This window comes from Mesocricetus auratus, unplaced genomic scaffold (assembly GCF_017639785.1).
Source record: "Mesocricetus auratus isolate SY011 unplaced genomic scaffold, BCM_Maur_2.0 Super-Scaffold_100676, whole genome shotgun sequence".
Classification (NCBI taxonomy): Eukaryota; Metazoa; Chordata; class Mammalia; order Rodentia; family Cricetidae; genus Mesocricetus; species Mesocricetus auratus.
In genome coordinates, this window is record NW_024429266.1 from 17,264,409 (window position 1) to 17,290,112 (window position 25,704).

Below are 25,704 nucleotides of genomic sequence, written 5' to 3' on the forward strand. Positions count from 1 at the left end.
AGGGCTGCCAATCAAATAGCTGAGTGCTTTGACTGAATTTTAAAAATTTTCTAATCTTGAGCACACCTTTAATCCCAGCACTTAGGAGGCAAAGGCAGGTGAATGTTTGTCAGTTCCAGGCCAGCCAAGAGCTGCATAGTGCAACCCTATCTCAGAAACAAAAACAAGAACAAAAGCAAAAAAATCTCCAATCATGCACTGTATTGGCTTTTGGTTGTTATAAAAGAACACCATGATTCCTAACTGAGAAGAAATAAAGGTTTGTTTTGACTTTCAGATTCATAGCTTTAAATCCAGAGCCTTAGTTTCATATTCTGAAACCTGTGGTGGTGAGTGCAGGCTACAGCTAAGCTTCTCATGTCATGACATCCAGGAAGCAAACAGAGGAAAGACTCCTACAATACACTTCAAGTGCACATTGTTAGTATTCAGGCATCTGTACCGGCCTGTCTTTGGAGTTCAGATAGGATGCACCCTCAGCTGCTGCTGCTAAGAGCACCACCTGTGCACATTCACTATGTTCCTTTATAAAAGGACCCTGTCCACCTCCCCTCCCCCTTCTCTCTCTCTCTCTCTCTCTCTCTCTCTCTCTCTCTCTCTCTCTCTCTCTCTCTCTCTCTCTCTCTCTCTCTCTCTCTCTCTCTCTCTCTCTCTCTCTCTCTGTCTCTCTCTGTGTGTGTGTCTCTCTCTCCTTTCTCCTACTGCTCCTGTTCCCATAAGCTGGTCTCCCCACTCCCCTTTCTTCTTTTTATAATCCTTTTCCCTAATTAAAAACAGACAAACAAACAAACAAAACCCTCCACTTGAACTCTGTTGCATGTTGTCTTTCTCTCTTGCACTGCTTTTTTTTAAATTACAACACACACCACAATGGCCTAATTTCCTTCCATAGGCCATCAACTCATAGTAGCACCACAGGGTGATAGCCAACTTTACCATGGGAGCCTGGGAGAATGTTCAAAGTGCCTTATTCCTAGATTACCCTTCATTATTTTAACACTGTCCCAGTGAATGCTTGCTTTTTGCATTCAGTCTGACCCAGGTAGCCATGAGACTCTTCTCCTTGGTGAACCTCTAAACTGTGGAAGTGTCATGTGTATCTAAGTACATGAACCACTCTCAGAATCTTAGAACACAGGCTGTAGAGCCTGGTCATCCTGGATAGCAAATGGCAAGATGAGTAAAACCATGTGGGGAGCAGCAATGCTCCTCAGTCCCTCTCCCCAGCTGGGTGGCTGGAAAAGTAGCTATGGGCTTCAAGGAAGGGGAGTGAACGTCATAAGCATGGACTCTCACTACCAGACCTTATCTTCATCTGATCTAATGGTGAGCCGCTGTAGTAAAGTTCTCTGCTGGTCTAGTTTTGGTTTAGAACTTTGCATGTTTAAAAATAATTAAAAGATAATTATTTTTAAAATGTTATTTTCAGTTCAGAGTGAATTATTCTTTATAAGCATAATTTTTACTTTTAAGCCAATGGTTTTGAAAGTCATTCATTCCTATAGGTCACCTTGGTGATGGTATATGAAATAATAATCAAAGCTAGGTTTTATGCAGGAAAAAGAATATCCTAATTGTCAGGAAAAAAATATGTAGGAAGAAAGAGGCAACTCCTAAAAATTGCCATTGTAAGTCTAAACCAGGAAACTAAAGGCAGATTTTTTTTAAAGTAGAAAATACAACCTTTATTTTAAGAACCTAAGTTTGGGGTGGGGATGGGGTTACTAAATGGGGTCAAGGTAGGCTGGGGGTCAACTCTGGAGGGGAGAATAAACTTTTATGAGTCACTTAAAAAATTCCTCATCACAGGCTGGGTGGTGGTGGCACCCACCTTTAATCCCAGCACTTGGGAGGCAGAGGCAGGTGGATCTCTGAGTTTGAGACAAGCTTGGTCTACAAGAGCTAGTTCCAGGACAGCCTTCAAAACCACAGAGAAACCCTGTCTGGAAAAAAAATTCCTCATCACACAGAGGCAGCTGACCCAAGCTAATGAGAGCTCATGGACTATGGACTGACAGCTAGGGAACCTGCATGGGACTGAACTAGACCCTCTGAATGTGGGTGACAACTTGTGGCTTGATCTGTTGGGGGGTGGGGGCCTGGTGGTGGCACTAGGACCTACCCCAGGTACATCAACTGGTTTTTTGGAGCCAATGCTCCTTATGGTGGGATACCTTACTCAGTCTTGATACGGGCCGAGGGGCTTGGTCCTGTCTCAACTTGGTATGCCAGACTTTGTTGACTCCCCAAAGAAGGCCTTACCCCTCTGAGGAGTGAATGGGAGGTGGGAAAGGGGGAGGTGGGGAGGCAGGAGGAGAGGGAGGAGGGACTGGGATTGGGATGTAAAATGAAAAATAACATTTTTAAATAAAAAATTAATACATAAATAAAGTTAAAAATAAATAAAATAACATAACAATAAAAATTTCCTCATTGTGATTTCAGGATATTTGAAAAGATGTTGGAACTGCAGGGAGCTCTTAAGTTTCATTGTATGTATGTGTTTACATATATCTGTATGTGCACATATAAGTGTGAGTGCGTATGCATATGTATGAATATGTGCACATATGCGTGGTACATATTTATATGAGTGTGTGCACACTTGTGTATGTACATAAATCTGTGTGAATACACATGTATGTACATATATGTGTGTGCTTGTGTATGTGTGTGACATATGTGCCATGGTGTGAGTGTGGAAGCCAGAGACCAACCTTGGATGTTGGGGCACCCTCACTTTGTTTGAAACGGGGTCTCCTGTTAGCCTTTGCATGTCAGGTGAGCTGGCCCACGGCTTCAAGGTAGTCTGCTGCCTCTACCTCCCATCTCACCATGGGAGCACTGGAATTGCAGGTGTGAGACACTGTGTTTGGCTTTAGTTGGGTCCTGGGATTTCAAACTCAGGCTGTTAGGCTTATGTGATGAACACTTTAACCACTGAAACGTCTCCCAGACCGCAATTCACTCTTTTCACAACCCGAGTACTAACTGATACTTTTAACATTTCCTCCTGTCCCTTACTGAATGGGTTGAAAGAGGAGCTGTACAATTATAGGGACACTTACTCTCCAGTGTTCCCCATTAGCCTTCCAGCCTATGAATCCTGAGTGCTGTGAAATAAATTGATTAAGCCATACTGGGAAGCAAAACTGAAGCTTCTAGGAACAGGCTGACTGTGACCCTTTTCTGAAGAGAAAATGGATTAATAAGACCCGACTCTCAGGGAATGTCTGAAAGACTTTCCAGAAATCTATAATGACTGATGTGACTCCCGTTGATACGTGTGTGAGGCTAGTCACAAATGTGTTTTTGTAATGCTATTTGAAACCCATATATGTGTGAGAAAATACACTTTAGAAGCAGCAGAATGATGGACAGAGAATTTTGAATATGGTTGTAGGAACAGCAGGGGTACAGGTTCGGGCACAAACACACACGGCTGTAATACAGAATTTCTCATCCTTGGTATTGACACTGAAGGGTGACTCCTGCTCTGAGGGTTAGTCTATGCTTTGTGGAACACTTAGCAATGGCCATACTGTCTCCATACTGAATGTTATTAGTATTCTCCTGGCAGATATTATAAGCCAGGAAATGTCTGCAGGCACTGAAATGTGTCTGCCAGAGACGTTTAATAAAAGAGAAATTATATTATTATATATTACTTGGCCTCCACATCCAATTCTGTTGGCTCTGGACAGAACTGTGAATCAGTCACTGTATTTCATGGCCTCACCTTCTCATGGGTTTCCCTAGTATAGTGATGGGGCCTCCTTTCTGCTCCCTCTCAGAATAGAACACATCCTGGCCATTGTAAACAGTACACTGCCCTGCTGCGGGAAAACTGTGTGTTGAAATTCTGACACTGAAGGTGATGAATTTAGAAGACAGCATTTTAAGCAACTCATTATATTATGAATCTGAAGCCATCTTGAATAAAATTAGTGACCCCAGACGGTGTTACATATCTGTAGTTTCCACACTTGGGGGAAGCTGAAGCAGGTAGATTGTGAGTTTGAGGCCAGCATAGGCTACATGCTGAGACCTTGTCAGACCAGACAGACAGACCTGAGAGCAGCAGCTCCTTGCCCCTCCTACAGTGTGAGGAAGAAGTAAGGACAGGAAGCAGACCCACCACTGATAATGAATCAACTGAAGGCTGGATCTCCAGCCATTCGGCCTCTGGAACTGTGAAAAAGAAAACTCGGGTGTTTATAACTGTCTAGTTTATAGTGCTATGTTGAGGCAGCCTGCATTTGCTGAAGACACATAAGCAAGCTTCAGCTGAGTCAGCCAACTCACATCTTTTATCTTGACATTGACTTAGAGCAGAATTCTGACATACATTGTTCAGTAAACTTGATAACATAATCCTTTTAGGAATCTGTAAGTATCTATAGAGGGGGTAGCCAGAAGTTCTCCTAGGACCCATGGGCTCCAAATGTAAATTACATAGACTTAATTGCAAGCTGAAGTAGCTGCAAGTAGCAAGATGTAGAAATGTTTAAGCAGTGTGGACTGGAAAATTCAAATGGGACGTCTCCAGGGTCCATGCGGACTGGGCGGCTTAGTGATCTGGGGCTGGAGCAGACCTAGCAAGAATACATGGGAACCTCCGAAGCTAAACAACAGTACACAGAAGATAACAACTGGCCCTCGGCCAATGTTCAAAGACTGTATGAGGGGCAGGCAATATCTCAGAGTTCCAAATGTTTCTAGCAAGGACAAGGAGGATTTGGCTGGAGCCAAAAATCTGGGCCAGGCCCCAAAGGCACATTCATTTTCTTACAAAACAAGGAAATGTCCTTTCTTCAGTACTGGCCATTTTATTGCTGTCAAAAAAAAAGTATGGCCAGTTAAAGTTGAATCATATCCCCTGAAAGATACCCTGAAGACTTTACCCCGTGCCGCAGAATGTCACCTTTGTTGAGATTAATGTCCTTGCATTGGAAAGGTCAAGGTCAGGGTGTTCCTGTGGGTGTGCCCTTCTGAAAACATCAGGAACTCATTGTTCCGGTAAACGTGTTTTTACAGACACCTGATTGTTTTGGTAAACATGTTTTCTACCAGTTCTAGCTGCCTGCTCCCAGGCTGATGGGGAAGTGGGCCTCTGGCAAAGGTCTCTTGTTCCTACATAAGTAAGTCTGCTCTTTTAAGAGAATTGACTTTGATACACTTAAACGGCCTTGCATCATAACAAACTAACCCTGTCAATGCATTTGGGATGGTAATACTTCAAGATATGACAATGGATTATACCACATTCTGATTAAAACAACTGGCCACATTCAACTCTTAGGGTGTTTTTGTTTGTTTGTTTGATTGATTGATTGATTGATTGATTGATTGATTGATTTATGTCAGTCTTAGTGACAGTTTACTGCTCTGGGCGGGTTTCATCTCATTAAGACCCAAATAATCATGGTTTGAATTAAGACCTATTAAATAAAGGGCCAAAAGAGGCTAAATCTAAATTGTGCCATGAATATGGTAAGTGGAGAAGTAAAGATGATGGAAAGTGGAAAAGAATGAAATAAGGCATGGGAAACATAAGCCAGTTGGTTTCCTACTGGGACAGGTGTAATGGTGAATGCAACATTCCTTTAAAAATTACAAAATTGTATTACCATGATTCCAAAACAATAAGAAAGGAGTGTGCACTATTCCTCCCTCACCATCCAGATAGCCAGAGGGCATGGGTTTTTGTGCTAATCTGGGTGACTTGAGAAGCTGTGGTCTTGTCACGATGAGCAGAGCCTCCTCTGCATAAGGGCAAATCAGTTTTCTTCTTTTAGAGTGGGGAACAAGGTAGCATGACGAGAGCATTATGCAAACCTGGCTTCCCCAAGTCTGCACTGTGGTCAGCACAGCCCTGGGTATCAGTGTTTGTAGATGCCTGATTGCCAGTGGTGCAGGGTCTGGGAGTGGAGGCTGACTGGTACCTGCTTGCCCTCCTAGGAGCTGAGGTGACATACATGAACATGACCGCCTACAACAAGGGCCGGCTACAGTCATCCTTCTGGATTGTGGACAAGCAGCATGTGTACATGGGCAGCGCGGGTTTGGACTGGCGATCCCTTGGGCAGGTAATCTTCCCACCATATCTAATCCAACATCTGTGGCCGTCAAAATGTCTGCCTCCAGACAGGACAAGAACACCTATGGCATTTTTTTTTTTAATTTGCAATGTCAAGGACTGACTTCTGCCTGTTCTCTACTGTCGAGACACATTCCCCAATTCAGGATATTCAGGTTGTAAAACCTGATTACATGGGAAATCCAAGACATAGTAAGGCTGATTACACTGCTTTCTTAATGACAGGTTAAACTTAAAAAAGCCAAGTACACAGTAGAATAGAGTTTTGCACACCAGTCTAAAGTGATATTGAGGCATTTTATAAATGTGCCAAAAATCGGACAAAAGCTCACTCTCCTCCAAGGCAAGAGGTGTTTTCACACCTCAACCACACCACAGCCAAGGTATTTTTACTAGCTTCAGTTTTAGAAGACAGTTACAATCAGTAACCTAAGCTGGACTGTTGTTGCTAATATGACGGTCTTGCATTCCAGCTATAGATGGGAACACTAAGAGAAACACCACAACTCCCTGGAGAGGAAGACACTATCAAAGAGAGCATTGCTTATTTTTATATCTCTTCAGGAAATTAAAAAGTGCTGTCTAAACGATTAAAAATAGTTCCAGGGAGGTTGGTGGGAACCGATTAAACCATATGATGCTCCCCATATGGGCTTTCTTATGGAAATATGTGTTCCTCTGCTAGCTGTAAATTTAATAGCAAGTTAAACTCCTTGTAGATCAGAGATGTGGGCCAAGATCGGAGGTTTTCCAAAAGGCTACCATTAAATGCCAGACACTGTGTCTGTGAATATTTTTAAAGATCTTACTTTTATTTTTAATTGTGTGTGAGAGAATGTGTGTGTGTGTGTGTATGTGTGAGTCAGTGTGGAGGTATCCAAATGAGTGCAGTTGTCCTGTTGTGCCCAAATTCTGAACCCCAAAAGCACCATGAGACCCATTTTGATGCAAAAATGCAAAAGCAAAGAGTCTTTTATTGTAGTTGTTTAAGGAGCTAACCCCATTAGCTTGGGCCTTTCATCCATTCACCACAGAGGATAGCTGAAGAAAGATCCCAAGAAACCATGGGGAGGCGGGGGATATATCAGATAGTGTAAGGGGAGTATCTAGGGGTATGCAACAGTCTCAGGATTGGTGCACTTCCAGGCTTGGATGACCTGTCCTGTGTTGATTGGTCAACTGGTTGTTATGGTCTATAGGCCCCCTCCCAGGATGGTTGCTATGCTCTACATGTCATTGATGTGCACTTACAGGTAAAGCACAGCCCCACCAGCTAACTTCTGATTGGTTCCTTGCCACGAGGGTATCTGACCTCCTAGAAGAAAGTAGGACAGGAGGGGCAAGAGGCAAGCGCATGTTAGCCTCTCATGGCTGCTAAAAAGGGGGCTGGCCCCTCCAGTCCTAAGGAACATTGAATACCCTAGAATGAGAGTTACAGACAGTTGTGAGCTACCAGATGTGGGTGCTGGGAGCCAAACTTGGGTCCTCTGTAAAAGCATTGTATGGTCTTAACCACTGAGCTCTAGTGGTTAAGTCTCTCTAGTCTCTGATTATTTCTTCATTTGTTATAACAATCTAATCTCTATCTTCCTTTATGGTAATCCCAGAAAAAAATTAAAACACAGAAATCCTGTTCCTGCCCTTTCCTCATTCAAAATAATAAAATCCACTCTAACCTAGTTGGGGTTGCCTCTCACAGTCTTAGATTTTTGTGCCCAAATTCTGAACTCCAAAATCATCAAGAGGCCCATTTAGATGCAAAAGCAAAGAGTCTTTTATTGTAGATGTTTAACGAGCTAACACCATTAGCTCGGGCCCTTTACCCCACCACTGTGGCGAATGGCTGGAGAAAGACCCCAAGCAACCTCGAGTCAGGTGAAAGACCCCAGGCCGGGGACTTTCACGGGAGGGAGACCCGAACCCAAGGAACAACGAGACCACGAGCTTGGATGCAACAGCAAGAGGCTTTATTTACACACGGGTACCCGGGCGTCTCAGTCTTGGGGGGCTGAGCGCGCCGAGCTGGGGACTCGGGGATTCTTTTATAGCAAAAAGCGCAGTACAGAAGCGAGAAGCCTAGTTACAGGACCCTGATTGGGCAATCTAAATGAGGCTGGGGCTCAGGACGAGGGCAATTGAGGTTTTGCTTGGAACTCAAGTCTCGGCCTTGGCCCTATCTGAGGAACAATAGGTCTCTGTGCTTGCCCAATCTTGCTGGGCTGGCTATGCAGACAGCAGACACCTGTGTCCCTGGGCAGAGTTCCCTTCTGATAGTAGTGACTATTCAGCCATTCAGCCCTGAGGACCTTGAGCTGAGCTCCCTTCTTTTTTTTTTTTTTTTTTTTTCTTGGTTTTTCGAGACAGGGTTTCTCTGTGGCTTTGGAGGCTGTCCTGGAACTCACTTGGTAGTCCAGGCTGGTCTCGAACTCACAGAGATCCGCCTGCCTCTGCCTCCCGAGTGCTGGGATTAAAGGCGTGCGCCACCAACGCCCGGCTGAGCTGAGCTCCCTTCTGATAAAAAAATGACTATTCAGCTGAGCTGTGCCTGTGTAGACTGGGCCAGGGTCTTTCACAGGGATCTTAAAGGGCAGTGTAAGGGGAGTGTCTAGGGGTATGAAACAGTCTCAGGATTGGTGGCCCACCCTGTGTTGATTGGTCAACTGGTTGTTATGGCCCATAGGCCCTCCCAGGGCAGTTGCTATGTTCTGCACGGCACTGTTGTACACTGTCTGTAAAGCACAGCCCCACCAGCTAACTTCTGATTGGCTCCTTGCCATGAGGAGGGCATCTGACCTTAGTGACCAGGACAGGAGCAGCAAGGTCATGTATGCACATGCTAGCCTGTCATGGCTGCTAAAACGGGGAGGCTGGCCACTACAAGATTAACAGTTACATCAGCCAAATCTGCATCTTTCATTTCATTCTTAGTGATTCGGAACATTCATATCAATCAACCCAAAATCACACTTTTTTTGTTGTTGTTGTTTTTTAGGGGTGGTGTTGTTTTTTATCTTATGGCTTGAAAACAAAACTCTTAAAAACTGAAACAAATGTTGCTCCTGTGCTCTTAGCCATCTCCCCAGTGTTCCACCTGGCACAAAGTGTGCTCTGTTGATGGAGGTGTAGAGGAAACACCATCCGGAAAGCAGGAGGGGTTTCAGGTTCTGTCACGTGAACCTTTGCTACCCAGTAGTTTTCCTGCCTCAGTTGCCACTCACTCAGGACTTCTCATTTACATCTAGTCTTTCCTCCTCTTCACCACACCTGAGCACAAATACTGCCTCCTGCCTGGCTCATCTTTCCAGCATCACTCTCGGTTTCCATGTCACGTTACTGTAGGTGAGGGGCCTAGTAACGGACCTCCGAAATGGCTGGTTCATGGTTGGGGGAAGGTTCTTATTGTGGATAAGAGAAAGAAAGTATCTAAAGGCATTTGGAAGAGTCCAGAGCAGAGAGAAAAAGAAGAGGACTGAACACGGCCAAGGTTGTCCGAGAAGGGAGAGTGTGGGGAGAATGGTGGTGAGAGCAGCAGGGACAGGAGTAAAAATCTTGCCCATAACGAGAGCAGGATCTGAGGCTAAAAGGGTGAGGAGGCTACTGTAGAGGCTTTGAAATGTGTAGCAGGTCCTTGGGAATAGGCTACTGTAGAGGCTTTGTAATGTGTAGCAGGTCCTTGGGAATAGGCTACTGTAGAGGCTTTGAAATGTGTAGCAGGTCCTTGGAAATAGGGACTGAGGAAGCCTGGAGGCAGGCGTGGGCTCCACTAACCTGATAGGTGCCACAGGTAAATGTCCAGGAAAGCCATTGTGTATCTTTCTAGCAGGGAAATGATGCCTTTTGGCAGAGGGGAACCTGTTTCACAAGTTCCTGAGGAACCTTGGCTTTTATCTAACAGTCAGAAATCTTTGTATAGCCCAGCTTGAATTGACCGTAGGCTGTCATTTCTGGACATATGTTCTTCCTAAAATCTAACAGTTACTCTACACTATGTCATCTTCAATGAGTGTTCCTCTCAACCGTAATACATCTTCAGAGAGTCGAGTTCATAATCATCATCTTAAATCTGTGCCAAGTAAAAGAAATAATAGAGATGATCTCCCAACTACCATGCATTGTGGCCTTTCTCTGTCTGGCTTCTAAGCACATGAAGAACAAGAGCTCCTTCCATTTTCACCAGTCTCTTGCTTGTAATTAATTCGGCCATCAACCTCATTCTACAAAGGAAGAGAGGCCATGTCAGCTTGGGGTCATGTGATCTTCCAGGAAATAGTGAAGATAAAATCCAAGCCTGTGCCCTTTAATACTCAACTTTTCGCTTTTATTTGACCTTGCCCACCACTAATTTTTAAAGATAAGCTAAACTTAATTTTAAAAAAAAGATCATTCTCACATTACTTTGTTGGGGTGAGAAAAGTCAACAACACAATTCTTTCAAAAGTCCCATTCACTTCCATGCTGCACAAGCCCTTGGTGATGCAGTGGCCATGCAGTAGCCATGCCTGAAGCTCTGGGAGCTCCCTCCATCTCTGGGTTGAATTTCAAAGACCAGGAAGCCCTGTGTGTGTGTGTGTGTGTGTGTGTGTGTGTGTGTGTGTGTGTGTGTGTGTGTGTGTCTGTGTGTGTGTCTGTGTGTGTGTCTGTGTGTGTGTCTGTGTGTGTGTGTGTTGACTTCTTTCTGTATTCCTCACCTATTGTTCCTTCAAGGACTGCCTTAGAATTCCTGCCCACATGGAGTCCCGTGGGAAGAAAGAGAACACCTCTCCATAGGTCCCACTTCCTGAGCACCTCAGAACCCCAGGGAGGGAAGGAAAACTGCAGCAGGAACAAAGGGAACAAAGGCCAGCCAGTGAGAGAAGCTGAAAGGAAAGTTCACAGCAGTCTCAAATGCTTTGGGGGCGTGAAGTGAAATGGGAGAAGCTGGGGAGGGAAATATGAAAATCAGGCTTTTAGAAAAGTTACATTTATAATCTTTGAACAAGCCTTCTTAGCTTGGAGTTGAAAGGTGGGATTCAATAGGTCCATTGACATCAAGAACCTGGCAACTCTGGAAAAGAGAGAGATTTAAATCGTGTTCTTTAAATGTAATTGCAGCAAACAAGAATAGGCCTATTTAAACTCTGAACATGCGCACATTTTCATCTTGGCTACGTTTTTTGTGGAAGGAATTAAAAGGTACATGTGAAGATAAGTGGGTTCTTGGGCAGGCGAGTGTGGGGACAGTGAGAGGGCAGAGCCTCAGTGAGGAAGACTGGAAACCTAGCAACCTGCCTGGACCTGCAGCAACCCTTGAGTCTGTCTTCCTCTTTGTTTCAAAGAGAAGGTCAGAGGCAGAGTGCTGCAGCTCCATTGAGTTTGCAGTGTTGCAAGAGTCATGGAGCAGGCGGCTCTGTCTTTCCTATTTGGTAATAGCTCTAAGATGATGTTTTTCTGAACATTTACAAGCTTCTGAAGGTGTGCTTTAGCTCCTAGGGAAGGGGTGCACCTGTGATTTCGGTAACTAGTTATAAAGACCAAAATGTAAATGAAAAGGCAAAAGGCAATTCATCTGCAAATACAGAAGGGAATAATTAATACTCCTTAGAAAACAGTTAACAAAGGAGAGCAAATAATTAGCTCTTCCTTATTGGTTTAGAAATTACCTGTGTAGCTCAGAAAGGCTGTTTTTTTGTTTGCATGCGCATTGTAAAGTGAATGAGGAGGTGGAAGTCTCTGCTTTTAATAAAATATATGTATTAGGAGACTGTGTTTTCAATAACAAAGCAATGTAAATTTTCTGCAATTTCTATAGTGGCAATTCTGCAAGTTATATTATTCAAAGGAGCATAAATAAATCTTTTCTTCTTGTCTCCTATGGGAACCATTCTTACAAAGTCACTGAATTGTCTCCTGCCTCCATTTATGTGGTGACACGGAGGAACAACAGATCATTTCACCTTTCTCCTGCCCTTCCTAGCCAAAGAACAGTCACAGCATCTTTTCTGAGTAAAACACACTTCTGAACTTGTCTTCAATGTCATGTCCACCTTCACTTTCTCCATCTGTTAAATGGCATGGTCACCTGAGGTCTCCTAATGTGGCTTGTCTTGGGATGTCTGTCCTGGTCACTTTTTAAAAATCATTTTGTTCACTGTTATTATTTTGTGTGTGCTGGAGCATGTGTGCCGTGTTTTGTTGTTGTTGTTGTTGTTGTTGTTGGTGGTGGTGGTGGTGTGTGTGTGTGTGTGTGTGTGTGTGTGTGTGTGTGTGTGTGTGTGGTCAAGTTCATGTGGTCAGTTTTCTTCCATCTTTACTTGAGTTCCCTGGATGGAACTCTGTTCCTCAGACTCACACTGTCAGGCAGCAAGGACCTGTACCTGAAGGCCATCTTGCTGGCCCCTGATCATTTTTCCTCTAGATACAGTCCACTGGGTTAAAGGTTCTCCTAAATTATGATTCCCTCGAGTTCAAGTAAGAGACTTGTCTTCAAACCAAATCCAAAACCCCCCTCACTGTGAACTTGTGCCTCTCATCAGTCAAGCTCTGGGCTGTGGCTAGGATTCCCATTCACCAGTTTCACTGTTCATGTTGGTCATTTTCTAAGCTGTCGCTCTGCAGTGAAACACAGAATGGAAACTGATTTTTTTTTCTTGTTCTCATAGCTGTATGACCCTGAGCAAGTTGTGCCACCTCCTTGAGTTTTCATTTTATCATCTCTACAGTTGAATTAACAATAATGTTCTATGAAGTTGCTAGGGAACTAAATGAGTTACTAAAACTTACCTGGCACCACACCTGAAACATGGGGACTGTCAATAAACTGGCCATTGAGCTGATGCCCAGGAAACAGAGGTGTCTAGGCCAACAAGGAATGCTGGTTTCATGTCATCAGTGAAGGTGCTATTCATCTCTCTCACAAACACAATGGCCTTCTTAACAGGACAGTATGGGAACAATGGTACCACAGGGGCATGGCCCATTGACTGTGAACCACTGAAGACTTTACTGTCCTGCCATAGAGCAATGACCAGATGATTAAGCAAAGTGAAACAAATGAGAAAATAGAGCTGACAACATTCTTTTGGAAAGTGGATTTGGGTTTTCACATGAATCAGACAGTGCTCACAAGTGGAAATGGGGGGCAGTGTGGGGAATGTGATCCCAGTGGGCTCTGGATATGGAAAGTGTATTGTATATTCTTCCTCTATCATTCTTATGTTGGAAACAAAGACAAAAGCAAAGGAAACTAGAAGTAGCTAATCAAGCTCTGGCCACCTGTGCTGATTGCTAAAAACCATTGGCTCCCGGCAAGGACTGTGGCATCCAGTAGAGCCCTAGCTGGCTACTACAGGTTGTAGGTCAGAGTTCCCACTTCCTAGACAGCACCCTTCATCAGTGACAAGTGATGGGGGTTTGCTTCTGCCTGGTCATTTTGTTTCTGGATTTCTCTTCAACATCTCCCTCAGTGTCAATCCCACTGACCTCTGATTACGGTCAGTGCTGCATTTTCTCATGGACTCCAGGAAAACAATGGCAATTCACTACAGCATGTGTGAGTACCCCGTGCTCACTCCATCAGGTAACAGGAAATTAAGGATCTTGGCCATGGAGGCTGGGCATTCCCAGAACTACCCTACCTGGTCAGGGATACAATGGGGAGCTGATAATTAATTGGAACCATATTTAGACCTTTCATGGAGAAGTATAGCATTGGATCCTTCAGGTTCAAGCTCACCATGGATACACAGAGGAGGTATCCATAGTTACATATCTGAGGTTTTTCTAAGTAGTTCTCCAGTTTGGCAGTTCCCTGGAAGGTAAAAGTAAATGGGATGCTATTACAGCAAATAACAATAGCTACATTTGTGGATTTTTGTATAATTCCTTTCATGTTCATTTACCTGATCCTCTCAAAGCCTATGACAGCAGCAAGAACCTTTGTTACAGTCCTAGAGTCACAAATGTGCTGAGAATCAGATGCTAACAGACTCAACTAAGGACATGATGCCAAGAAGTGACTACACCATGGCAACTGCTCTGGTCTCCAGCATGGAAAATGAATGGTATGGTAGCCTAGTGAGAGACACGTAGACTATTGGCTTACTGCTCCAGTTTTTAGGCAATGAGGCAAATGCTTCCTCTGCTCCCAATTCCAGAATTAGTTAATCTGTGAAAAAGTGGCCCTGGCTCTGTGTCATTTGCAAAGTGAGATCCTCAATAAAGAGACTATTCTAATATGGCTTGCCTTCTCCAGGGGATGTTCTGTCTCCCCCCAAAAAAGCTATTCAAAACTCTTGGCATTTTTCTAACCACCTTAGACATCTACCCACAAAGCCTCCCAGGGTTCTCAAATGTCCCCAACACAATATTCAGAGTGTATTAGCTTTCTGTTACTGTGACCAATACCTGCCATTACCAGTTTACAAAGAGAAAAGTTTCATTGTGTATTTTGAAGTTTTCTAAAGGCAGTAAAAGCAGACTCTTGCCAGTATGCTGCCCAGGGGGGTGGGGATCACAGTATGCAACTTAGATCAATTGTATACAAGGTAGGAATCTACACCTTGCAAGCAGGATAAGGCACATCAGTGGATGGACAGTTGCTAAGAGGAGCTCTGGGTATACTAAGCTGACCTAACAGAATTCTTCCTAAGGTCAGGTCAAGGATTTAGACAAGGGTGTGGATGGACTTCATCATATTTCATGGCTAAGAGGAATCATTGTTAAAACAGAATATCATTATTCTTGCTAAAACAGCCTATGCAGGCCTGAGGCCAGGGTCAGGGAGCACACTACCAAAATGAGGGTCAAGGGAATGTGTCTAAAGTTTGTTCAGAAGGACCACTCTCTGAGAAGAAGCTCATTTTGACTCAGTTTTATTGATTTAAGTCCATGATGGAATGGTGTGACAGTGGCACAGGACATACTAGCAGGGGACGAGGTGGCAAACAACCCTGCCATGGACAGGAAGCACAAGACAGGAAAAGGAAGACCCAGGGGTCACATGAGTTCCACAGCATTTCCTCAAAATCCCACTGGGTCTTTCTCCTACGGGCTCCACCTCACTCACTCAATTGTAGTTTGTTTTTAGGAAACAAACCATTGACATGTGGGCCTTTGTGAAGATGACAGATTTGAAATCACCTAAGAGACACACCTCTGAGGGTGTGTTTGTGGACTTTTCCAGAGAGTTTCAGCCGAGTGAGGTATACCTGCCCTGACTGTGGCAGCACACACACCATGGGCTGGGATCTTAGGCTGAAGAAAAAGAAAGGCGGCTTCGAGACAGCATTCCCCACCCTATTCCTGCTTTGTCTAAATTTGAGGGGTCCCAAACCTGCACTTCCTTCACCACAAACTCTGCCATGACTTCCTGATTGTGATGGACTGTGACTTCTTGAACTGTGAGCAAAAATAAATTATCTCCCTCCCTCAAGTCGCTCTCCACTGGGTCACAACAATGACAAAAGTAACTAATACACTAAGTATAGTGATAAGAATTTGTAGAGGAAAAACCAGGAAATCACTTCTTCTTTCTTTACTTAATCATTTTATCTAGACCATTACAGACATCAGAGATTGTCCTGCATGGAGAATTATCTATCATAGCTGTACTTTTACTTTTTGAGGGAGTCAGCTTGTAAGTATAGAACAGGCAAAAGTAAAAGAACAAATAGCAAGTTATAAGTAGGAGAACATAGCACTTATAGCAACCAGAAGCAATAGTCTTCCTCCTCCCCACCCTCCATCACCATGAGATACACAATTGTGATTTCTGTTGGAAATGATTTACCCCCTAGCTACTCTCAAAGGTACAGCACTTATACCATTCACCTATTTGTGGTTCTTTCTCCTTATCGTAGTGCCAGACAGCCAGTCTGCTCCAGGATGAGAAATCTCAGAGGCACTTGGATAAACATGAATCTGAGACAAAGGGTCCTGCTTTGTTCTCAGAGTCTGCTCAAAAGAAGGACAGATGCTTGTGACAATTTACTAACATAATTGGTGTCATAGACATAAAAATAGATCAATAGAAAAGTAGGGTCTTGATGGCAGTGAACTTAGAATTTGTAGGAAGAGCCTGGCTGCAGAAGAAATAGGGTATGTTTAGACAGACACCAAAAAAGGAATAAACAGGGTGTTGAATAAAGGATGATGGAACAGTAAAAGAGACAGGATCCATTTTGTCTCTCCTGTCACAAAGTGTGGACTCTCTAAGGATACAGGACATAAACCTGTAAGATGAGAATTGCCACTGATGAAGAGATGACAGAACCTGAATCCCTGGAAGAATGAAGGACTTGTAGAACTACCTTGGTTTATCCCAGAACTTATAAATAGGGAATCTCCAAGTAACCAACACCAACACAGTGGGTTGAGGACCAGGAAGAGTCTGCACATTCCATCAGCTCTCTTTCTTTTCCTTACTTGCCATTCTGGAGTCTGCATTCCATCTGCTCCCCCTCCACCCTGAACCTTCAGTAGAATGTCAAGAACGTCATCTAACTGCCTTCTCTCTATATCATGTGATTCAGAACTACAGCCATCTGCTCCCTTGTATTGTCTTACTCTTTGAAGGACTTCTCTCACTTCCAAAAAATACTTTGACTAGACCCAGCAGGAATGTTTTTGTTTAGTCTTCCCTCCTAAACATCTCTCTTGCAGCTTTCATTGGAAGGGAAGGGTTTAGATCAAAATATATGAATTATCAGTGATTAGGTCACTCTGATTGATCTATGAATGGGACAGGGATGGAATGAGGCATGATGAAAGACGTATGGGTAGACAGACTGGGTTCACAATCTCAAATGGAGGCAGGTGGTCAGCCACACAGATGGGTTTGGGGAGGCCCATGCAATGGTGAAGTCAGTTCTTTAAACCAGGAATCTGGGTGGCAGGGGCAAATTTGAACATTTTAGTTTTACAATACCTACATGAAACCCAAGAAGCACTATCATCTAAGCAGTTAAGGGACAAGTTTAGTGATGACAGGGATAGATGTACTACTGTGCAAGTATGCTGCCCTCGCACCTTGGCAGAGCACTGTGGCCTGACCACCTGCCAGCTTCCTACCTCTCACACCTTCTAGCAGTCTCTGTAAAGACCTGAGCAGACAGGCATGGGTCTGTCTTCTCCTGTTCACTCTTTCCTTTCCTCTCTTTCTATCCCTGGCTCTACGGCATGCACACACACACACACACACACACACACACACACACACACACACACACACACAGCCTCTCCTCATCTAGTCTATGTCTCGTTTCCTTTCTCTCTTTCAAACTTTCTCTGGTTTGATTGTTTTTACTGTATTAAGGGTACAACCCAGAACCTAGCACATGCTTATCAAGCACCCTTCCAGTGGTCTAAATTCATCTTTTCTCTTTTGAGAACCGAGTGAGAGCCTGCCTTCTCTGCGTCCCAGCTGTGAATTCTGCTTTAGGAGCTCCCATCCATCACTCATCTTTTCCCAACTTGCTCCATGCCTCTCCTCTCCAAGTTTATCCCTCTCCTCACAGCCATTCTTCTTTCTTCCTTGAAATAAATAGCCTTGAACTTCCTTGAACATGTAAGTAAATCCTATCTCATTTCCTCATCCTAACTGTGAAAGGCAGAGATTAGGGTGCTCACAGCACCTCCAAAGAAACTGTGGGCACGGCTCCTGCAGCCTGGGCATTGCTCTGGTCCTGGACTCTTGGTTAGAGCCTGGAAGTGCCCTCAGCTGGCAGCAGGCTGCTCGTTTCATTAGTGCTGGTTCATCCTAATCTGATTGGCCGTCCCACACATTTCCCTTTGGAGTAAGAGCTCTTGTCCCCTCTTCACCTGCATGGACAGTCCACAGATTCCATATGAAGACAGACTTGAGGCACTTCAGAACTGCCTCGGATTAAATCCGGTGAAATCCCAACAGAGAATCAGGTTCAAGACTGTCCTGTGTCTAAACCTCAGGCACCATGGCTGTTTGACTTCTTCATATTGAAAAACTTCCTCCCAGCTCTATAACAACAAACATCACTAGGTGTCTTTGGTCTCTTAGGTTTTAAGTGAATAGTCCATCCACATGGCACAGGTTGTAATAAAGGCTTGTAAGAGACACTGCTCTCTGCTTGCTACTCACATGGAGGTGATTAGATTGTAGTCATGTGATACACGATCCTAATTAGTCTTAATAATAAAAACCTGGAGTCACATATCAAGGTAAACACTGAACAATAAGAGAAGTAAAGGACCAGCCACAGTCACCTCTGACCACATTGGTTCCCCCAGACCAAAAAGGGCTGAGCTCCTGTCTCTGTCCCGCCTTAGTAATTTCTGTCTGTCTGTACAGACCTCCAGACCTCTATGGTTTAACTAGTGACTAGCTGCACCCTTTGATTTCTAGATAAGCTTTATCTGTCAGAACACAAAATATCACAATAGTCATGTCCTGAGAATAGCCACCTGACATAAAGGAGCCCTATGCCAGGAACACAGATGAGGTCTGCGGCCCAACAGTGGAGGACAAGGTACCCAACGCTGCCCGACGTGATCCAGAATGGCTTCACGGCAAGACAATAACTCTCATTACATACCCCGTTTCTGCAGCTTCTGCTCCAGACACCTCTTCACCTTTCTCCCTTGCTTCCCACATCCCTTTCCGGCTCCCAGGTTTGGCACTTCCTCCTGTTGTCACAGCCCCTGCCTACACGGGGCATCATTCATCCTGTGCTCCGCAGCGCCCCTTCAGGGCATTCCTCCTAGCCGCCCCCTCGCCCATCCTTCTTGGTGCTATACACAATTTCATACTCCCACCCTGAGCCCCCAGCTTGTCGACCTCGAAGAATAGATTGTTTGTTTCTCACCAGCGACACAGCCAGTGTAACTTTTGTGAGGAATAAAAAGAAACCCACTCAAGTCCTACTTAGGGGACTTTGAAGAGCACTGAAGGGACTTGCAGTGGCTGTTCTGATAAATAGTTCCCCTTGTTGAATCTCTCTGTGGCCCAAAGAGCAAGTCCTCTGTTCTTATCATCCTCCCGTCTTGAAGATGAGACATGATTTTGGTTATGGCCGTTCAGAAGATAGCTAGTTTAATCCTTCCTTGTCACCTCTACAGTTCAGCTCATCAGTTTCTTGTTCAAACATCGGTGCCTCAAATACCCACAACAGTGACAAGCCTGAGATGCTCGCTCGGCACATGATTGGTAGGTAAGCATCCCTGTGCAACATCTAAGGAGATTCCTAGAAGTCCATCGCCTCTTCCTCTCTCCTTTGCTGCCTGACTAGCACAGGCAATGTCAAACCAGCGCAGACTCTGCCTCTCTGCCTTTGTGTACTGCCAGCTACAGATTAATGTTTTTACTCATGAGGGACATTTCTCTTTATTTGACAGTCTACCCAGGATCTGTGTTTAGAAATAATTTATGACCGCTTTCAGTGTTACTGAGTGTTTGAGAGGTACAAAATAATAGTCACTTATAAACTGCCTTATTATAATCAAACTGGGCACCTTAAGTAGCTACATAAGTTACACACCATTCCATGTGTGTAATCCCGGAATATTCTATGACCCAGGTCACAGTAGCCAGCTTCTGCTGGCACAGCAATGCAGTTACTGGTCAGCCATTGTGTCCTGTGGCTTCCCTCAAGCCCTCAATCCTGGAGGTCCACCAGCAGGTGCAGATGACGTCTTGTCTGCGGCTGCCCCCAGATTAGGCTCCTCGGTAGATCTCCTCCCTTCAGTATTGGGTCACCACACAATGGCTTTAACTTCACCCCAGGCACTGACTTCTGCCATGACATCCCTGTGCCCACACTCCTTCCCAGCTCTAAATTCAGTTTGTAACCACAAACTTCTGGCCTCACACCCTCCACCTTATCTTGGCCTCTCTCCTTCCCTCACCATTCTCCCTGTTTCTGCACTTTGTTCCTCAACCACCTCACTTCAAAGCTGTGGCCATTTTTCATTTCTCTCTTCCCCTCTCCTTCCCAGTCCACACATACAACTCCTAAGAGGTAAGAAGTCGTCACTGTATATCCTGCAGACAGGCACCTCTCTTTTGGGTATGCTAGAGTATGGTGTCAGCTGTCTGCTCTGAGGCTGGTGAGCCCCGTGATTTGATGGCTTCTGGCTTCTTTTTGTCATTAATTCCAGTCTCGATTTGGAGATCACATCTCTAAATTACTCCACCTCCCAGCACTCAGACACTTCCAGGAACCCTCCTCACCATGACATGCAACGTTCTCCTTGGTTTCACTTCCATCCATCAAAGGCTCTTCCAGTAATTGCCATGGTCCCACCCAGCAGTCAACTGACATTACTGACTGTTCTCTCAATAAGACTTAGATTTCTCATCTCTGTGTCTTTATGGGTGTCTTTGTTCCTGCTTAACCGTCTCTAGCCCATTACAAATTCAAAGAAGTAAAACAGTGAGATAGATACAAAGTTTAATTTATAGTGTCTAAAAATGAAAGAAAACTATGATATAAGGGTGGTAAAAATGAATATCATCATATTTGCTTAAACCATGTTCAGGCATTAAATACTGTATGTTCAGGACATAGTTAATTGAAAAACAATTTTCATAATTGTATGTATGGAAGGATATCTGAATGTATAATAACACTGGTAATGTACATCTCACTTACCAACGCATGTCTACATATAACATGCGTGCATGCGTGTGTGTGTGTGTGTGTGTGTGTGTGTGTGTGTGTAAGTCATAAAACAACTTCAACATCTCAGTGGCCTCTTAGTGTCGTCATTCCTGATGTAATGGTCTTCATCTGTTTTTTGAGGCAGGGTCTTCAGAGTTCAGTCGTTTTAGGTTTGAAAAAGCCCATCTCAGTTCTCCCACCTGCATCCTCATGTTTAGGGCATTATGTCACATCTTCATCTTCAGGAAGCAGACTGACCTCACTAGCCCCTACTCTGACCTCCCAGGCTCCTGGACATGTCTAAGTGGGAAAAAGAGGTTATGATTGAACACTGAACCAACCGACTAATCATGTTTACCTGGATACACCTGGGGAATTAGCCTGCGGAAAATCACTAATCAGTTAGAGTATTAGAAGGTTTTGCATGTGTAATTTTTATATGAGCAAAGCAGAGAAAAGAAATTTTTACTTGAAAATATTAAGAAAAGAAACTACCCACCTGTCACGCTCTATCACAGCCTGTCACAAGGCCTCCTTTTAATAACATTGTGGGGGTTATTTGCCTCAAGTAACATATGGAAAGAGAATAGATTTTTAATGAGAATTCAAATAGTTTGTGTGTCCATGACAAAATTATGCAGCCTTTGAGAAAACTGTTTCCTGATCTATAAAATAGGGGTTCTATTATCTTATGGCTTCTGTGGAAAGTATATGGAAATTAAATGAAGAGATGTCAGGGATGCTTAGTAATTTCTCAGTAGCTACTTCTCTTTGGGAATTCACAAAATAACAGTATTTTTCTCATGCTTCCTCTATGTTGCCTTCTATGGTAGCTGGCTGTAATTTCTTACCTTTTTCCTATGAAGGAGATGATATTATTTTTTCTATTTCCCATAGAATACAAAATAGCCTCTAGCCCTCAAGGTATGACCAATAAACAGGTTAAGGTTGAGTTGCTATTTTATCAATTGAGTTATCTATTACAGATAACTGCCAGGCATCTGCCTAGTTCTCTCCTCCATCCTTGGGGCTGCCATGTGGGTAATGAACAGGCACTGTCACCAGGAACCTATTTCTGGTTGATCACTGGGAGCAGCTCTGACAGATGCCGGCTTCACAACACTCATGAGGGAGCCACAGGGGTCCTAGATTTTCTGGAACATTGTCAACACCACAAGCTGGGAAGATTTTTTTTAATTCTTTCCAAGAAACTTTTTTTTAAAGGAGGGGGGGAATAAAACCTCAAGTTAAATTTAAACCACCAATCTTTTAAAAAAATTACTCAAGTGACTTCTTTCTTTTCACTTTGTTTTGGTGACATGATGAGTGTAAATGGAAAATGGGTGCAGTGAGGTTCTATTTAAGAGACTGAGAGCCCCCTGCAGAGTATGAATCTGACTTAATGACAAATAAACAACTTCCTGTCTATAGTCTCTGTATCCCGCAGGCAAACCTTGTGGTGCTTTCTGTTTGTATCTGGCAGTCTAGAAAAGAGCCCTCAAATCAAAATTATAAAAAGAACATATGTTAGTCACTGTTACTAATGTTCTCCAAAATAACATATGTGTGTAATCATTCTCTTCTAGAAGTTTCTAGTTGGATGCATTGATGGTGACTTTTACCAAGCTTCATTCTCCCTTACTCTCTAGCTTCACAGTTTTGGAAGCCCTGGGCCTGTGGCAGGAAATAATGCATGGCTTGGGTCAGTGGCAGTGTGAACTGATTTGATGTCGTGAGGCCCGCCAGGATGTGCCCTCATCTGTTTCAGAAGCATACTGTAATGAATGTATGCGTGTCTTTTTGGATTCCATATAACATGAACATAGACAATAAGGTCTTTGTAAGTCATCACTGCCAAGGTCTTCAGCTCATTGTCTTAGGAGATGGGTTCTACCTCAAGCTACCATTCTTCTTTTTTTTTTTAATTTAAGTTAGAAACAAGCTTGTTTCCCATGTCAATCCCAGCTCCCTCTCCCTCCCCTCCTCCCCTGCCCTCCCCACCAGGTCCCCACCCAATCTCCACTCCAATGCTCCAGGGAGGGTGAGGCCCTCTATGTTGCATCTCCAGGGTCTGTCATTTCATCCAGGGCAGGACCTAAGCCCCACCACAAGGGTCCAGGCTGAGAGAGCATCCCTCATTGTGGGATGGGCATTCAAAGTCTATTTGTATGCCAGGGATAAATACTACCCAAGGCCCCTTAGATTACCTAGGCCTCCTCACTGACACCCACATTCAGGGGATCTGGGTCAGTCCTGTACTTTCCCCACAGCCATCAATCTGGGGTCCAAGAGCTCCTCCTTGTTCAGGTCAACTGTTTCTGTGGATTAAACCAGCCCAGTCTTAACTCGTTTGCTCATCAGTTCTCCCTTTCTGTCACTGGATTACAGGAGTTCAGTTCAGTGTTTAGCTATGGGTGTCTGCCTCTGTTTCCATCAGTCGCTGGATGAAGGTTCTTTTTCCCAGACTCTCTGGCAGTGGGATTGCATGCTGGCACTCCACTGATTCATGTCTAAAATCCATAAGTGAATGAGAACATACCATGTTTGTCTTTTTGTAACTGGGTTACCTCACTCAGGATGGTTTCTTCTAGTGCCATCCATTTGCCTACAAATTTCAAGATTCCATTGTTTTTTCTGCTGAATAGTACTCCATTGTGTAAATGTACCACATTTTCTGTATCCACTCTTCAGTTGAGGGGCATCTAGGTTGCTTCCAGGTTCTGGCTATTACAAATAATGCTGCTTTGAACATAGTGGGACAGATGTCCGTGTTGTATGAATATGCATCTTTTGGGTATATGCCTAAGAGTGGAATTGCTGGGTCTTATGGTAGACTGATATCCATTTTTCTGAGGAATCTCCATACTGATTTCCAAAGTGGCTATATGAGTTGGCACTCCTACCAGTAGTGAAGGAGTGCTCCCCTTTCTCCACATCCTCTTAAGCATAAACTGTCATTGGTGTTTTTTATTTTAACCATTCCGACAGGAGTATGATGGTATCTCAGAGTTGTTTTGATTTGCATTTCCCGGATGGCTAGGGATGTTGAGCACTTTTCTCAAGTGTCTCTCAGCCATTTTAGACTCCTCTACTGAGAATTCTCTATGTGGTTCTGTACCCCACTTTTTAATTGGATCCTTTGGTGTTTTGGAGACTTGCTTCTTGAGTTCTTTGTAAATGTTGGAGATCAGGCCTCTGTCAGATGTGGGGTTAGTGAATATCTTTTCACAATCTGTGGGTTGCCTTTTTGTCTTGCTGACTGTGTCCTTTGCCTTACAGAAGATCCTCAGTTTCAGGAAGTCCCATTTATTAATTGTAGCTCTTAGTGTCTGTGCTACTGGAGTTATATTCAGGAAGCAGTCTCCTGTACCAATTCGTTCAAGGATACCTCCCACTTTCTCTTCCAACAGGTTCAATGTGGCTGGATTTATGTTGAGGCCTTTGATCTATTTGGATTTAAGTTTTGTGCATGGGGATAGACATGGATCTATCTGTAGTCTTCTACATGTCAGCCTCCAGTTATGCAGGCACCATTTGTTGAAGATGCTTTCTTTTGCCGAGCTGTGGTGGCGTACGCCTTTAATCCCAGCACTCAGGAGGCAGAGGCAGGTGGATCTCTGTGAGTTCGAGGCCAGGCTGGCCCGACAGCCTCCAAAACAATACAGAGAAACCCTGTCTCGTAGAAAACAAACAAACAAGCAAAAAAAAGATGCTTTCTTTTTTCCATTGTATAATTTTAGCTTCTTTGTCAAATATCAGGTGTTCACACGTGTATGGGTTAATGTCAAGGTGTTCAATTTGATTCCATTGGTCTACCTGTCTATTTTTGTGCCAATACCAAGCTGTTTTCAGGACTATAACTCTGTAATACAGCTTGAAGTCAGGGATGGTAATGCCTCTGGAAGGTCCTTTATTGTACAGGGTTGTTTTGGCTATCCTGGGTCTGTTGTTTTTCCATATAAAGTTGAGAATTGTTCTTTCAAGGTCTTTGAAGAATTGTGCTGGGATTTTAATGGGGCTTGCATTAAATCTGTATATTGTCAAGCTACCATTCTTAAGAACCTGGATTGTTTGGAAATCCTGGTGTTTCATCCCAGACCTGATTTTCAGATGACATCCCAAGAGTGTGTTTCCTTGCCACACACTAAAAACAATCTTGTCTTCCATGCCCAGCTGACTTGATCTTAACATTCCCCTTTTCTCTGCTACAGCAGTGAATGGTGAACACCACCAATGAAGAGTAAAGAGTCTGAAGCTTCCTCAAAGTCAAAAGATGGTGTACAGATGTCCCGGACTGCACACTTAGGCACCCTAAGACATTGCAGCAGATCCATAGAGGCATGTGGACCACTTAATATCTCTAAAGCTAGTACAGTAAAAATTTTGCTGTATTTGGTCACCCTGGAATTCTTGAAATAATTCATCATTTTAGTTGCCTCAAGAAACCCTCACATCAATAATTGGTGGAAGGAATTATAACCTTCACTTTCACAAATGAGTAATGATTAAGATAATCTACCCTGAAAAACACATGGTAGACCAAGCTGTTCTAGAAAACACTTTCTCTGTATTAGTCAGAATCATCATCAGCCAAACGAAACACTGATATTTTAAGCTTTGTTTTGAGAAAAGCAATTATCCATAAATTGGAAAGAAGATTAGACAGACAACAGGTGTCCCAGAAAGATTAAGAGTTGAATTTGACATTTTCCTTTTAAAGCTGTGGTTGTCAACCTCTGGGTCATGACCCTCTGAAGATCAAACAAGCGTTTCACAGGATTTGCCTAAGACCATCAGAAAACACAGGTATTTACATTATGTTTCACAATAGGTAGCAAAATTATAGTTATGATGTAGCAACAAAAATAATTTTGTGGTTGGGAGTCACCATAACATGAGGAACTTTATTAAAGGGTCTCAGCAGTTGGAAGGTTGAGAACCACATTTTGAAGCCATGGAAAGCCATTAGTGAAGTTTGATATTGACTTTATGAAT

At 43.7% G+C, this 25,704-nt stretch overlaps 1 protein-coding gene across 10 annotated transcripts in view; it reads left to right on the plus strand.

Moving 5' to 3' along the window:
- The window catches only part of Pld5 (phospholipase D family member 5), a 296,385-nt gene that overhangs the window by 205,742 nt on the left and 64,939 nt on the right, over window positions 1-25,704 (plus strand). For all 10 annotated transcript variants that reach the window (XM_005078165.4, XM_040738384.1, XM_013119132.3 and 7 more), the window contains one exon: window positions 5,962-6,089. In XM_005078165.4, coding sequence (XP_005078222.1) covers window positions 5,962-6,089 — 128 coding nt within the window. The remainder of the gene's footprint in view (window positions 1-5,961; window positions 6,090-25,704) is intronic.